Genomic DNA, 14,932 nt, shown 5'->3' with positions numbered 1-14,932 from the left:
GAGTTGACTTGTTGTCTCGTGATACCCTTGAATGCCGTCATCCAGGTAAAAGGTACTGGGAAGTCCCCACTGATGCAGATAGGTGACTATTGGCTTGGTGAATGTGCCGGGTCTGCTTGATCTTGGCCACAACCGCTGGTAGACGAACTGGTGGAGGGAATGCATAAGCGTCCAGCCCCAATTGTCTAGGCCTGTGGATCCGGTACGAGAGACACATACAAGGGAAGCTGACTTTTGAGACGTGTCGTGAACAGGTCGATGAGTGGCTGGCCATGTTGTTGACACAGTAGATCACTCTGTCGGTGATGGTCTGACTGGTCTGGAGAGGGAGTCTGCCAGTACGTTCCTGCAACCTGGGATGTGGCGAACTTGAACTCGAATGTTGCCATCGTTGAGAATGTTGGCCAGTTGAAACATCTGGTCCAACAGCTGCTGGGATCTTGTGTTGCCTTGATTCTGAATCACCCATACGACCGTGGAGTTGTCGGATGCTATGGGAAGGCACATGTTTCGCAACAGCAACATCCAATGCTGAACAGCGAGAATCACTGCAAGAAATTCCAGACTGCTGATGTGCCACCTGCGTTTGGCACCACAACCCTAAGTCCGTCCCAACCTTGAAGGGAGGTGTCAACAAAATGTTCATGGCTGTGATTTAAGTCTGTCAAGGAGACATCAACACAAACGTTCGACTCTCGAGTCCACCATCGAAGATACGGGTGTAGATGGTCCGGTAGGGTAACCTGACACGTAGATTGTCGGTCTGAATGTGAGGCAAATGCCAACTGTTTGCGTAGCCACTGAGGATCGAGATGATTCAGGAGACAGTCGTCTATGTATGGGTCGAAATCAACATTCTGGAGATGGAGAAACCAGATGATGGGCATTGTGATATGGGTGAATAGCCACGGGGCCGTAGAAATGCCAAACGGGAGTTCCTTCCATGGGTAATGGCAGTTGTTGAACACAAAACGCAGGAACTTCCTGTGTTGCAGGTAAATTGGAACATGTAGATACATGTCCTGCAGGTCTAAACTGGCTAGCCAAGACCTGGAGCAGAGCTTGGCACGAAGTTGTCCCAAAGAAACCATGCGGAAGTGCGGTGGGTCCCGAAGATACAGTCTGTTGAATGTTGCCATGTTGTGTATTTTCCCAGAATCTTTCCTGGGCACTACGAAGATGGGTGAGTAGAACCCCGTGTACTGCTGGGGATCTCGCATTGTCACTAGAGCATACTTGTCTAGTAGGATCTGAATGCTGTTGGCTAAGAGCGCCATTCGCATGACTTGGGCGGTGGTGTCAAGGTAATGGGGAGCTTGTAACCAGTCCGAAGTATGTTGGTAACGAATGAATCCACTAGAAAAATACAGTTTCTCCAGAAGATCCCTAGTCTCCCACCTACAGGAGTGGGTCAAATCGGGACAACTGGGGGCGGGAGGTCCCAGCTGCGTTTGCCTCTGCCCCTACTAGGCGTGGTAGGAGGTTCCCGGGTGCACACGGCGCTGTCCATCATTGTCGGCCCTATCAGGGCTGCGTTCTCTGCCGAACGCTGAACGTACAGATTCACGTCTCAGGATGTAACGACGCTTTCTCATCCTCTGGAGGCTGAACGGCCACCAAATGCAGAGCCAAGAGCTTCGAATGTTGCAAGCGACACTTCTGCCAAGTACAGGGGTCGAGGAAGCCTGAATGCCGAACTACAGTAGTCATGGCTAGCGACGCTCTCAGGTGTGCCAACAAATTGTATAAAACTTTCCTCTGCCACTGGAACAGCTCCGACAGATAATCCACCTTAGAGGTGTTGTTTTCAGTGAGATTCAAGGCGGCTGCAGACGTAGCTGAGGCTAAAGCAGAGATAGGTTTAAGCATACATTTTAACTCTGAGTGGATGGCCAACATCTTGGAGTACGGGACCCTGTATGAATTCTGAGCTGAACTAGCCAGGCGTTTAAGTGATTCATCATGAGCTGCTCCATTATCGGCGAAATCCAGACTGTGAATCTTATAGTCACCCTTCCTAGATTTTGGTACTTTAATTGTAGAAGAGAGAGAGAGCTTGCCAAGTCCGCATCGAGAGAAGTAATCACGTCCGCCACCATCACATGCGGAGGAATCAGTAACAGCCTTCTGATCATCAGTGCCAGGCGACGGGGGGGGGGGGGGGGGGGGGGGACAATGCGGAAGCCAGTTGGCAATCCAGTCAATCCGTCATCTGAGTCCTCAAGATCTGGAGCGGCAATCTGGAACGCCTATGCTTGTCTGACGATCGCCGCAAAGAAAATGATCTGGATTCTGCTTCTAAGCGCCTAGAGCGCTCTTCCAACAGTTGTTGTTATAGTATCTCTTCCCTATAAAGTGTAGCAGCAAGCATATGCTTGGGAATTCTGTAAGACCCCATAGGAGCTGGCATGGGCACTGGCAATGAAGCAGTTGGCGAGGGGACAGGCATCAACGTTGCTGCTGTAGAAAATATAGCATCCAAGGGCTTAATGACAGGCATTGGCATCGGAAGAGTAGATGACAGAATAGAGAGCAACGTCGGCGATGGCGTTGGATCAGCGTTCGGTCGCAAAAGAGTTCTCAAAAGCTTCTGCAGGGTGAGAGAGAGTGTCCGGGTGGAAGAGGTCGACAAAAGTACCTGAGCACTATGGTATAGGTGTCGGGTCCGTGGGAGGTAGAGTAAGAGTCGCTGGAGGCGCCGATGGTGATGACCTTTTAGCAACAGATAGGCCTTAAATTCCTGAATTGGAGAGATGAACAATCATGGCATCGATCACCAAATCTACAATTAACAGATGCACAATCTGGACACCAGGGGTGGGGATCCTTGCTGGACTTCTGCACCTTGCAGAGTGTGCAAAACTGCCATGTCATAAAAATACTGCAACACGCAGAGAAACAAACAAATAACTTAAATGATAGAATGCCACGAGGGAATTTTGGAAAAAAAACAAGTAACACCTGCAGAAAAAATGAGCATGCCCTAGTGACAAGACAGCAGAGAGTACACAACCAAAATGGCTGTCCCCACTGAATAACGCAGAGCGTAAAAAACAAGCAACAAATGGATATCTAAAGCAAAATTATGTACACAACAACACAAACTGGTAAAGGAGACGAACTGGGGTTCAAAATTTACCAACATGTGCAAGGAAAAATGGACAAGCAACATGGAAACTGGGACGTATCGCTGCGAGTCGTAGAACACAAGGTAGCCAGGTAAGTGAAGATAAATTACTGTAATCTTCACCACCAAGGGGACAAGGTAGAAGAAAGACATACCTACCAGACCAAAATACAACTTTAATGCAAAGCAAGTAGCAAAGTAGCGCAATAAAAAAAACACCACAACTGACAGGTAAGACACTTGAAGTATAAGTGAAGATTTGGGGATTGTTCACGCATACGAGGATAGGGAGATCTCGTCACTTCCATTCCTATACACTTGTCGATACATGAGGTAGCCATTCGGTAGAATGGCTTATCAATGATTGTCCGATCTCTTTTAAGCAATGCAGATTACAGGATTGAAATGATGAACATATCGGGTCTCAAGTGCACCTCCAACTGTCCTCGTTGGGTGATGAAGGAGAGAGTGACAAGCATGGCTGGTCATGTGACTAATGGAGCGAAAGGGATGCTCCCGATGGATGAATGTATTGTACGTCAGCTTCAATTAGAAGGGAACATCAAGAGATTTCAAGTGTTCCACTATCTTAGCATAGATGGACGAGATAAGTATAATAAGCATGAGTCTGCACAAGGAACAGTAAGAAGGCGCCTGTCCAAGAAACTACTGAATAGAAATTACCACCTCAAAAACTGAGTGCCTGCAAATTGTAGAGATGAGAAAGGGCCTTTAAGATAAAAGCTTATCAACTGATAACAAAGCTACAAAATACACACATATCAAGCATCCAAATGGAAGGCTGTAACACAACATTTGTCGGACATCTCTTGCAGCAAATTTCAAAAAGCTCTTGACACTTGGAATGACATACTGACCTTTTTCAATTGATCTATTTTCAATATAATGACGTGTTCCATGTGTGTTTCTATATAAGTTTTCCATTAGTCAGTAGATAAATCCTGAGTTAAGCAACCTACCAATACAGTCCTGGTTGTCCGTCCAGTTGATCTTCTTCACATTCAGACCCTCTTTCTCATACAAAATTTGTTCCTGAAAGAGAGATATAACTAAAAAACACTTGAAACATAAGCCCATTACAAACTATCTCTTGACAACTAACTATGATACTATGACATACAGAGCAGTCCTGATATTTGTGCTGGTCAAAACTCCTGATCTGTCACTGCATGATGACTCTTCAGGTGTCATGAAAACTAAGCATAAAATCTCAAACCAGTCCATTGTCAATCTGTATATAAATGTATCAAGTATTGAAGAAAGCAAACAGTTTGATGAATGTAGGAGTGTATAGTTTTTTATAAAATACACTGTTCAACAATCATAAACATTTAGGAATGGAACAAGAACAGCTGTCCATCGGGCTTTTGAAACATAAGCCTAATTCAAATGAATAATTTACGAACATCTATATGTACAACCAACACTGACATGCACTTAGTCTCAACACACAAGTGACGCTTCTTGAATTGCAGTTTGTAAAAAAGCTATTGTCTATGGATTGCCTCAGTATATACTAGCCACATATAGAAACTGTGCATTGTAAAAATATTATCCCAGTTGATAAGTACGATAACAATGTCAAAGGTACATATAGACTTTAATGGAGGGATAATGAGACCATAACAAGTTGGGAGAATTTCAACTGAAAAGTCAATCACAATGACGTCATGAGTCCAAAAGCGGGACAGGGGTCAAACGACCATGTCACAAGCTCAATAACGGGTATAGCCACCATTGGCACCGAGAACAGCAGTGCACCGACAACGCATAGGGCCTATCAAATGTGCAAGGAAGGCTTGTGGGATGTCATGCCAGATTCTCTCAAGTTCTGTTGCAAGGACGAGGATGTCAATCAATCTCGTCGCAAACATGCTCTATTGGGGAGATATGATAAATGTTTACTTTAAATTTTTGTATGCACAATTTCTTTATGTGCCTAGTGTAGCATGTGTAGTAGACGCACCTCCTTCAGGATCCTCTCATTGAAAAACTGCTGCAGCTTCTCATTACAATAGTTGATGCAGAACTGCTCAAAACTGTTCACCTGGAAGTACTCTGCAAACAAGAATATAGTGTCGCAAGGCTTACCAATGGGTGAACAACTCCCAATTTCCACTTTTTGACTGGCTAAAAGATGCTGAGTAATGTCAACTAAACATGAGACTGCAAACATTCTATTTTAACGTATTCACAGTGAACTATGAATATAGTGAAGTCAGGTCTATAGAGACCAGTGATAGACAGCTTGAACATGTCACAGAGGCTGGAAACATCATCCTATTTATATGTCTCTCTCTACTAGCTACTAGCATGATTGGTACTGAACTTTTGCTGCTATAACCTCCTCTTAGAACAGATAAACTAAACATGTGGTCCTACCAAAGCCTGCTATATCCAACACTCCAATGTAGTTAGCAGAGGAAGTAAAGGGGATAGACTTGTTCACTTGATCCACAATGTAGTCAAACATCTTGGAATAGACAACCTTTGACAGGGCATCTCTTGCACTGGCAGCCTCAAACATCTTCAGTGGAACCCTGAAACAACATAATATGACCCATGTATAGGTTGGTCTGAAATATCTATCAGAACTTTTATTTCATATCATTTGGCAAATCAGGTAAATATATTGGTTGGTTATGTAATCCAAAAGATAGCCATAGGGTGTTCCTGATTACATCAGTAGAAGAGCTGAATTTCACTTAAGGGAAATGCTATATGAACTGTTGATGTATGTGATTGCTCACATAAATCCTCTTTAACACTTGAAATAACGAATTTGTATGAAGAAAACTTCTGAAAGGCAATTGAATAGCAATGGCAAGGCCCAGCATCCAAGAACATCCTGCATGGAACAACTTCTGAGATGTTATACCCTTAGGTCATGTTCAAACCAAACCAGGAGCAAGTATGCTTGGGGTTAACAGACAACTTAGTCTCAGTATTATTTGTTATACTGAGGCTAACAAACCCTATTAGTGGGTCACGGTTAGGTAACCTTTGAGTGATTCATGACCAGCCAATCAAACGCGAGACGGCTGAATGGATTTAAGGGTGAGTGAGTGAGTGAGTTTAGTTTTACGCTGCACTCAGCAATATTCCAGCTATATGGCGGCAGTAAATAATAATCGAGTCAGGACAAGACAATCCAGTGACCAACAACATGAGCATCGATCTGCACCATTGGGAACCGATGACATGTGTCAACCAAGTCTGCGAGTCTGACCACCCGGTCCCGTTAATCGCCTCTTACGACAAGCATAGTCGCTTTTTATGGCAAGCATGGGTTGCTGAAGGTCTATTCTACCCCAGGACCTTCACAGGTTGAATGGATTTAAGGAATCAGACAACAGCTACTGTTCAGGGTTTGGGAGGACTTACAAAATTCTCTTAGTTACTGACAAAGATCCCTCAACAAACGAAAATCTGCATAAAACAGATATTTGACCTGCATACCCTTGGGGCTTTCTGATGACATGGGTACCATTAGCTAACGTTTCTGCAAGCTAAAATCCTTGAACATTGACAAAAATGCTATTTTCCGTGACTGTTTACCCACTGTTGACAGTGTTGCAGCATGCCCCATGAGCATCACCCGGAGGTCATCGTTCAGAAAACAGCATTCAGAATTGCTTGTGCACAAACCTTTTTGAGGGTAAAGGCTCAAAAGGTATGTGCATATATGGTGATTTAGCAAGCTCTGTTCTGACTGGTCACTCTCAAAAGTTACCTGAAGCAACCTCCTACTAGGGTTTGTTAGACTGAGTTTACTTAGCCTACAGAATGGCTGACATTGTAACTGATTGATTAATCTACACATCACATAGACACTGACATAGAGTCAAACTTTACTGACAAATCATCTGACACAAGCTCTATGTCAATAACATAATAATATATAGCAAATTCTGTGGAGAAACATCTTGATGATTTATGGTTTTGACAGGAGGAATGCTGTTTCAGTTTACTGTGAAGGAAGACTTGTGAAATTCATATCAAAAGCTCCTGTTGCTTTGCTTTTAATTTGGGATTATGACATAATACATTCATCTTTAATGATCAGTATTCCTTTCCAAAATATCAGCCACAACTTACTTGATGGCTGTCCCCTTGGTGCCCCCACGAGTGGCTTGCATGACTCGACTGGTCAGTGCATCTTTCAGCTCTTCTTTGTCCACTTCAAGTAGATGGGCAGCAATCAAGAGTGATTTTTCTGCTGGCTTTTCAACCATACATCCACCTGGAACAATTATTTCATCTCACATGAACCTTCAACACTAGTAAACTTAGTGCACTTAGGCAGCTGCTAAAGTATGTATACATGCTCATGCGATATAAATGGCCATACCCTTGGTATCCTCTTGGTTGTCTTCAAAGGTAATATTGCCTAAGTGGAGCACTGCAGCCACTAGACGGAAGATGTTGTTCTTGTCAGCCTCTGTGATTCCCATCTTCGTCATGGCCTCCGAGCACACAGTGAAGTCACGGACATCATCCAGGATAGGGTCATGGAGACTGCCAAGTTTCAGGTACTATACACACAACAATCGCCATATGAGTCATCAAATATACACTCAATCTCCATTGAAGTTTGTGAGGTCTGTTTTTAAGTCGTGGTTTGAACAATTTGGAATGTTCACAATAGTCCAAACTCATGTCGAAACCTTTCAAAAGCTAAAGAGCAAATACTCTTGTCATTTATATGTGAATCATACATTTCCTGAATAATAAGTTTTTACACACTAAATAATGTGGTACTGATTATGCTGTTTTTGAGTAAGATAGTTTGATTTCACGACTGTTAATACTTCAGTTATTTTAAGGCATGACGGTGTGATGAATGAGGAAGCCCCAAGTGATGACGTTTACACATTTACCAGTTTCCTCAAACCTACAAACGCAGAATTGCCCTGACAAATTATGAATCATTATCAGTTTGAAACCATGATTAGAATGAAATTAAAATACACAAGATGTTCCAGGAGTGACAAGGGGAGGCAACTCTGTAACTCATGATCTGTAGAGTTACAGGAATATACATGAACATGACAGTGACTAATATCTTTTGGTCAGAGTATGAAGAAGCTTGTGACCTTGCTATAACAAACTACTGGTAAATGTGAACTATCTATGATAGTCTTGTGAGTTTTTGTTGTAGAACTACTTTAAAATGTAATTTCACATCCAACAAAATACAAAACCTTGGAGCTCATAATATGCTTATTACATACTTTTATATGCTTAATATGTTTGTTCATAAACATGTATAACACTGGCAACAATTTCAACAAAATGATGTTTTTCATTGTTGAATGTTCTCGTCACGATATGGCTGAGATATTGCCGATATGACATTAAATCTTAACTCACTCACTCAACAAAATGACAATGCATCGATGAAGGCCTGATTCTCCAAACAAATGACAAAAACATGATGAAACCAGAAAAATGTACATATCTGTGTGGCCAAACAAAGTGCAAACATCACAAAAATATATCAGCTGATATTTTGCAATGTGATACCAGAAGCAATATGAACGCTGTAAGCTCTTAGTCTAAATATCAAATACCAGTTCAGGAAAAATACCTCAAACAAATTTGCTTTGGTAAAAATATTCCTCAACCAAAGCCAAGCTGAATATTGTGCTACCAAAGTTGGCGCCTCTCCACCATCATTGCCTTGCTCATTTTACATACAACATACAACAGACAACAGACAACAAGAGAACAGCTATTAGACAGACACACAGGCTGTTAACATCAACACTGATACTTAACCATGCCTGCGTTCACGTGGGACAGATTGGTAGGAATCATCCAGATTGGTAAAATACTTTGAAGATGAGAATGTAATAACATTTGAACAAAGACACATATTTCAAGATAAGCCATGATGTCTCGACCTCTTACCTGTTGACTTTTCCGATTTGCATTCATAGCCTTGTCAGACTGACGGGAAGCAAAGTACTGGGAGCAGCCTTTCTTCAAATACTACATGGTGAAGAGAACAACACTGAAGCAATATCTGCATGCTGAACTATATGTGCTGCTTCAACTACTTGGACACTACACAGGAGCACACACATCTATACCTGCCTACTTCAACAGGTGGGTGAGGATGCAGGCACAACTTGCTGTAGGATCTAAACACACGGACATATGGATGGAGGAACTGATAGGTTGCCTGTCACCGATGGCAGAGATTGTCCTCACAAGAAGCACTATTCTAGAGAAGGTGAAGCATAGTATTTCCTGGCTAGCCAATAATCCATGCAGTAGTTTCAAAGTCATTGACTAGTTTATGTTACTCTCTTCATCATGGGAACAACATATACTGTTGGCATTAACATGATGATGTCACCAAATGTATCGATATAGGGGGAATTTTCAAGCCATAAAAATCTTGTAACCCATGGGTTTGATCTAACAGGATAAATGTGTGCTGCAACTCCAGCAGTTGTAGTCATTCAAGTATTTGAAAACATCAGTAGAGATACTAAAACATACAATTCATGCAATTACTTCCACATGGTAACTGTGAGGCATAGCAAGCAGACAGCGAGTGTACGAAACGATGGAAACAGCATGCACAGGGATGACGGCAGTAACTGCACCTTTGATCTCAAATGAGATATCTAATATCATAATACATTAGATCTGTACAAATTAAGGAAGTCCAATCATGGCAATCACACAAAAATAATACCATTATTACCAATAGAAGAAAGAAGGAACACATCCTTGGCTGAATGAATTTTTTGAAGATTAGCATAAGGCATGTTGAAAAAATTATTTGTTCCTGAAAAAGGGTAGGCAGTTGAAAATATGGACGGGGGAACATTTGTTCACATTCTTGCTATATATAATGATCAGTTTAAAATCAGTATCCATTCATTTTAGTATCAGATTCAATTGATGAAATAGAGTTTGTTTTTATATATATCAAGGGTTATAAATACCATTATAGAGCATGTCACGTACTAATGACAAAAATATTTTAAACTGTAAGTGGGGTTAAAAATGTAAACTTTAAACACCAGTTCATTTTGTGAATGAACATGGCTGCAACTACTGACATTTGATAAATGACTTTTACAAAACAAGAGTTATCAGAAGATGGCATATCCCCCTGGCCCTCAAAGGCACAATTTCAAGATCTGTCTCATATATCTGCCAAGATCTGTTGAAAGATATGAAATGGTTTTCGAGTTGTGCTCTGGGAACAAAGCCCACCCCTCCATTTTGAGACTAAGTCCGAAACTTTTCCATGGAAACCGAGAAAATAATACATCACAAAAACCTTTAAAAACCAAAAGGCACCACTTTGGGGTATGCCACACATATCTAGAAAGTTTTACTAACAGATATTAAGAAGTTTTTGAGTTCTGCTCTGGAAATGAAACACACCTCACACTTTTCAGACTAGGTCCGAAACGTTTCCATGGAAACCGAGAAAATAATAAATCACAAAAATAACTGTAAATACCAACAGGCACCACATTAGGTTCTGATTGATATATCTACTAAGTTTTGCAGAAAAATATTGAACTGTTTTTGAGTTCTGCTCAGAAAACAAAGCCCACCCCACCATAAGACTAACAGCAAAATGTTCCATGGAAAAACAAAAAAAATATAAATGCCAAAAATCTGTAAATAGCAAAAGGCACAACCATAGGCTGAGATTACTATATCTATGTTTGGTTTAAGAATATTGAAAGGTTCCTGAGCTATGCTCCGGAAACAAAATGATTACAGACGGACAGACGAGGCGTCGACTATATCCCCCGGCATGTAACAGTCCGTGTCAGCCTCTCTCCTAGAGTCAATTTCAGAGCAATTATTACTTAATAGTAACTCTAATACGTTTCAAACCATTATTTTACAACCACTAAGTACACATGTGAGTCACCTAATAGCCAATATCCCTGCCGACAACTGAGTACATCAAAGGAAACATGCAAAGATGCTCCTCCTTAGTTTCATAACTATTTAACTGTCCGACAGAGCAATTCATTAGTTCCAAACAAGCAGCCCTGGATTTCTGGTGTAATTTAAATGATTCAGGATATCAATAATTAAAGATTTATACTTTTATACTGGAATAGTTTTATAATGCCTTTCCTGATAGCATGAATACAACACAAAACAGTGGGTTCTACATATCACAGACTTCTGAAGAGTTACATAATATCATGGGACCCTGCAATACCTGAAACTGATCTGGTGGGGCCAACTGAAGCTCTTCCCTCATTTTGTCAGGAGCACCAGCACACAGGCGATAGAAGATGTGGTAGTTCCTCTCCTCCTTGCTCTGGGTGCAGATGCGGGATTTTTCAAGCAGGTAATGTGAGATGTATCCACCACACACAGCTGACTGAAACCACAAGCAATACGCATCACCATCACTGTATCAACACCTCTTTTTTCTATCTTAGCTAGACCCCATTTAAACCAAAAGAATACTCCCATAGTTGAAAATCAAAACTATAATCCTTCTTACATATGGTGTACAAACACAACTACATTAGCCAACAACACCAATACAGAAGACATACCGGTCATCAACAAAACAGAGGACTTACTGGTCATCAAGGAAACAGAGTACATACTGGTCATCATGGACACAGGACATACTGGTCATTGTGGACACAGAAGACACTTACCATCATGGACATAGATGGCATACTGGTCATCATGGACACAGGACATACTGGTCATCATGGACACAGAAGACACACTTACCATCATGGACACAGGACATACTGGTCATCATGGACACAGAAGACACAATTACCATCATGGACACAGGACATATTGGTCATCATGGACACAGAAGACACATTTACCATCATGGACATAGATGGCATACTGGTCATCATGGACACAGGACATACTGGTCATCATGGACACAGAAGACACATTTACCATCATGGACACAGGACATACTGGTCATTGTGGACGCAGAAGACACTTACCATCATGGACATAGATGGCATACTGGTCATCATGGACACAGGACATACTGGTCATTGTGGACGCAGAAGACACTTACCATCATGGACACAGATGACATACTGGTCATCATGGACACAGGACATACTGGTCATCATGGACACAGAAGACACTTACCATCATGGACATAGATGACATACTGGTCATCATGGACACAGAAGACACAATTACCATCATGGACACAGGACATATTGGTCATCATGGACACAGAAGACACATTTACCATCATGGACATAGATGGCATACTGGTCATCATGGACACAGGACATACTGGTCATTGTGGACACAGAAGACACTTACCATTATGGACACAGATGACATACTGGTCATCATGGACACAGGACATACTGGTCATCATGGACACAGAAGACACACTTACCATCATGGACACAGGACACACTGGTCATCATGGACACAGAAGACACTTACCATCATGGACATAGATGGCATACTGGTCATCATGGACACAGGACATACTGGTCATCATGGACACAGGACATACTGGTCATCATGGACACAGAAGACACACTTACCATCATGGACATAGATGGTATACTGGTCATCATGGACACAGGACATACTGGTCATCATGGACACAGAAGACACATTTACCATCATGGACACAGGAGACACACCATCATGGACATAGATGGCATACTGGTCATCATGGACACAGGACATACTGGTCATCATGGACACAGAAGACACACTTACCATCATGGACACAGGACATACTGGTCATCATGGACACAGAAGACACACTTACCATCATGGACACAGGAGACACACCATCATGGACATAGATGGCATACTGGTCATCATGGACACAGGACATACTGGTCATCATGGACACAGGACATACTGGTCATCATGGACACAGAAGACACACTTACCATCATGGACATAGATGGCATACTGGTCATCATGGACACAGGACATACTGGTCATCATGGACACAGAAGGCACACCATCATGGACATAGATGGCATACTGGTCATCATGGACACAGGACATACTGGTCATCATGGACACAGAAGACACACTTACCATCATGGACATAGATGGCATACTGGTCATCATGGACACAGGACATACTGGTCATCATGGACACAGAAGACACACTTACCATCATGGACACAGGACATACTGGTCATCATGGACACAGAAGACACACTTACCATCATGGACACAGGACATACTGGTCATTGTGGACACAGAAGACCTAGTGGTCATCATGGACACAGAAGACACACTTACCATCATGGATACTGATGACATACTGGTCATCATGGACACAGAAGACACACTTACCATCATGGATACTGATGACATACTGGTCACTGTGGACACAGAAGACCTAGTGGTCATCATGGACACAGAAGTCACACTTACCATCATGGATACTGATGACATACTGGTCATTGTGGACACAAAAGACCTAGTGGTCATCATGGACACAGAAGACACACTTACCATCATGGACACTGAGAACATACTGGTCATCATGGACACAGAAGACCTAGTGGTCATCATGGACACAGAAGACACACTTACCATCATGGACACAGAAGACACACTTACCATCATGGACACAGAAGACACACTTACCATCATGGACATAGAGGACATACTGGTCATTGTGGACACAGAAGACCTAGTGGTCATCATGGACACAGAAGACACACTTACCATCATGGACACTGATGACATACTGGTCATTGTGGACACAGAAGACCTAGTGGTCATCATGGACACAGAAGACACACTTACCATCATGGACACTGAGATTATAATGGTCATCATGGACACAGAAGACACACTTACCATCATGGACACAGAAGACACACTTACCATCATGGACACAGAAGACACACTTACCATCATGGACACAGAAGACACACTTACCATCATGGACATAGATGACATACTGGTCATTGTGGACACAGAAGACCTAGTGGTCATCATGGACACAGAAGACACACTTACCATCATGGACACTGATGACATACTGGTCATTGTGGACACAGAAGACCTAGTGGTCATCATGGACACAGAAGACACACTTACCATCATGGACACTGAGATTATAATGGTCATCATGGACACAGAAGACACACTTACCATCATGGACACAGAAGACACACTTACCCTCATGGACACAGAAGACACACTTACCATCATGGACACAGAAGACACACTTACCATCATGGACACTGAGAACATACTGGTCATTGTGGACACAGAAGACCTAGTGGTCATCATGGACACAGAAGACACACTTACCATCATGGATACTGATGACATACTGGTCACTGTGGACACAGAAGACCTAGTGGTCATCATGGACACAGAAGACACACTTACCATCATGGACACTGAGATTATAATGGTCATCATGGACACAGAAGACACACTTTCCATCATGGACACAGAAGACACACTTACCATCATGGACACTGAGAACATACTGGTCATTGTGGACACAGAAGACCTAGTGGTCATCATGGACACAGAAGACACACTTACCATCATGGACACTGAGAACATACTGGTCATCATGGACACTGAGAACATACTGGTCATCATGGACACAGAAGACACACTTTCCATCATGGACACAGAAGACACACTTACCATCATGGACACTGAGAACATACTGGTCATTGTGGACACAGAAGACCTACCGGTAGTGGTCATCATGGACACTGATGACATACTGGTCATCATGGACACTGATGACATACTGGTCATCATGGACACAGAAGACTG

At 42.3% G+C, this 14,932-nt stretch overlaps 1 protein-coding gene across 3 annotated transcripts in view; it reads right to left on the bottom strand.

Moving 5' to 3' along the window:
- LOC137287287 (unconventional myosin-VI-like) overlaps nt 1-14,932 on the bottom strand; it is a 76,329-nt gene that overhangs the window by 32,933 nt on the left and 28,464 nt on the right. For 2 of the 3 annotated variants that reach the window (XM_067819522.1, XM_067819523.1), the window contains exons 8-14: nt 11,361-11,525; nt 9,062-9,142; nt 7,500-7,683; nt 7,247-7,391; nt 5,531-5,688; nt 5,115-5,206; nt 4,108-4,180 (exon numbers count right to left, since the gene is read on the bottom strand). In XM_067819522.1, the coding sequence (XP_067675623.1) occupies nt 4,108-4,180; nt 5,115-5,206; nt 5,531-5,688; nt 7,247-7,391; nt 7,500-7,683; nt 9,062-9,142; nt 11,361-11,525 (898 nt within the window). The remainder of the gene's footprint in view (nt 1-4,107; nt 4,181-5,114; nt 5,207-5,530; nt 5,689-7,246; nt 7,392-7,499; nt 7,684-9,061; nt 9,143-11,360; nt 11,526-14,932) is intronic. The other variant, XM_067819524.1, reaches the window with a different exon arrangement.

The sequence above is a fragment of the Haliotis asinina genome, chromosome 6 (assembly GCF_037392515.1).
Source record: "Haliotis asinina isolate JCU_RB_2024 chromosome 6, JCU_Hal_asi_v2, whole genome shotgun sequence".
NCBI lineage: Eukaryota > Metazoa > Mollusca > Gastropoda > Lepetellida > Haliotidae > Haliotis > Haliotis asinina.
The sequence above is the reverse complement of the archived record's forward strand: the minus strand, read 5'-3'. Positions and strand labels throughout refer to the sequence as shown.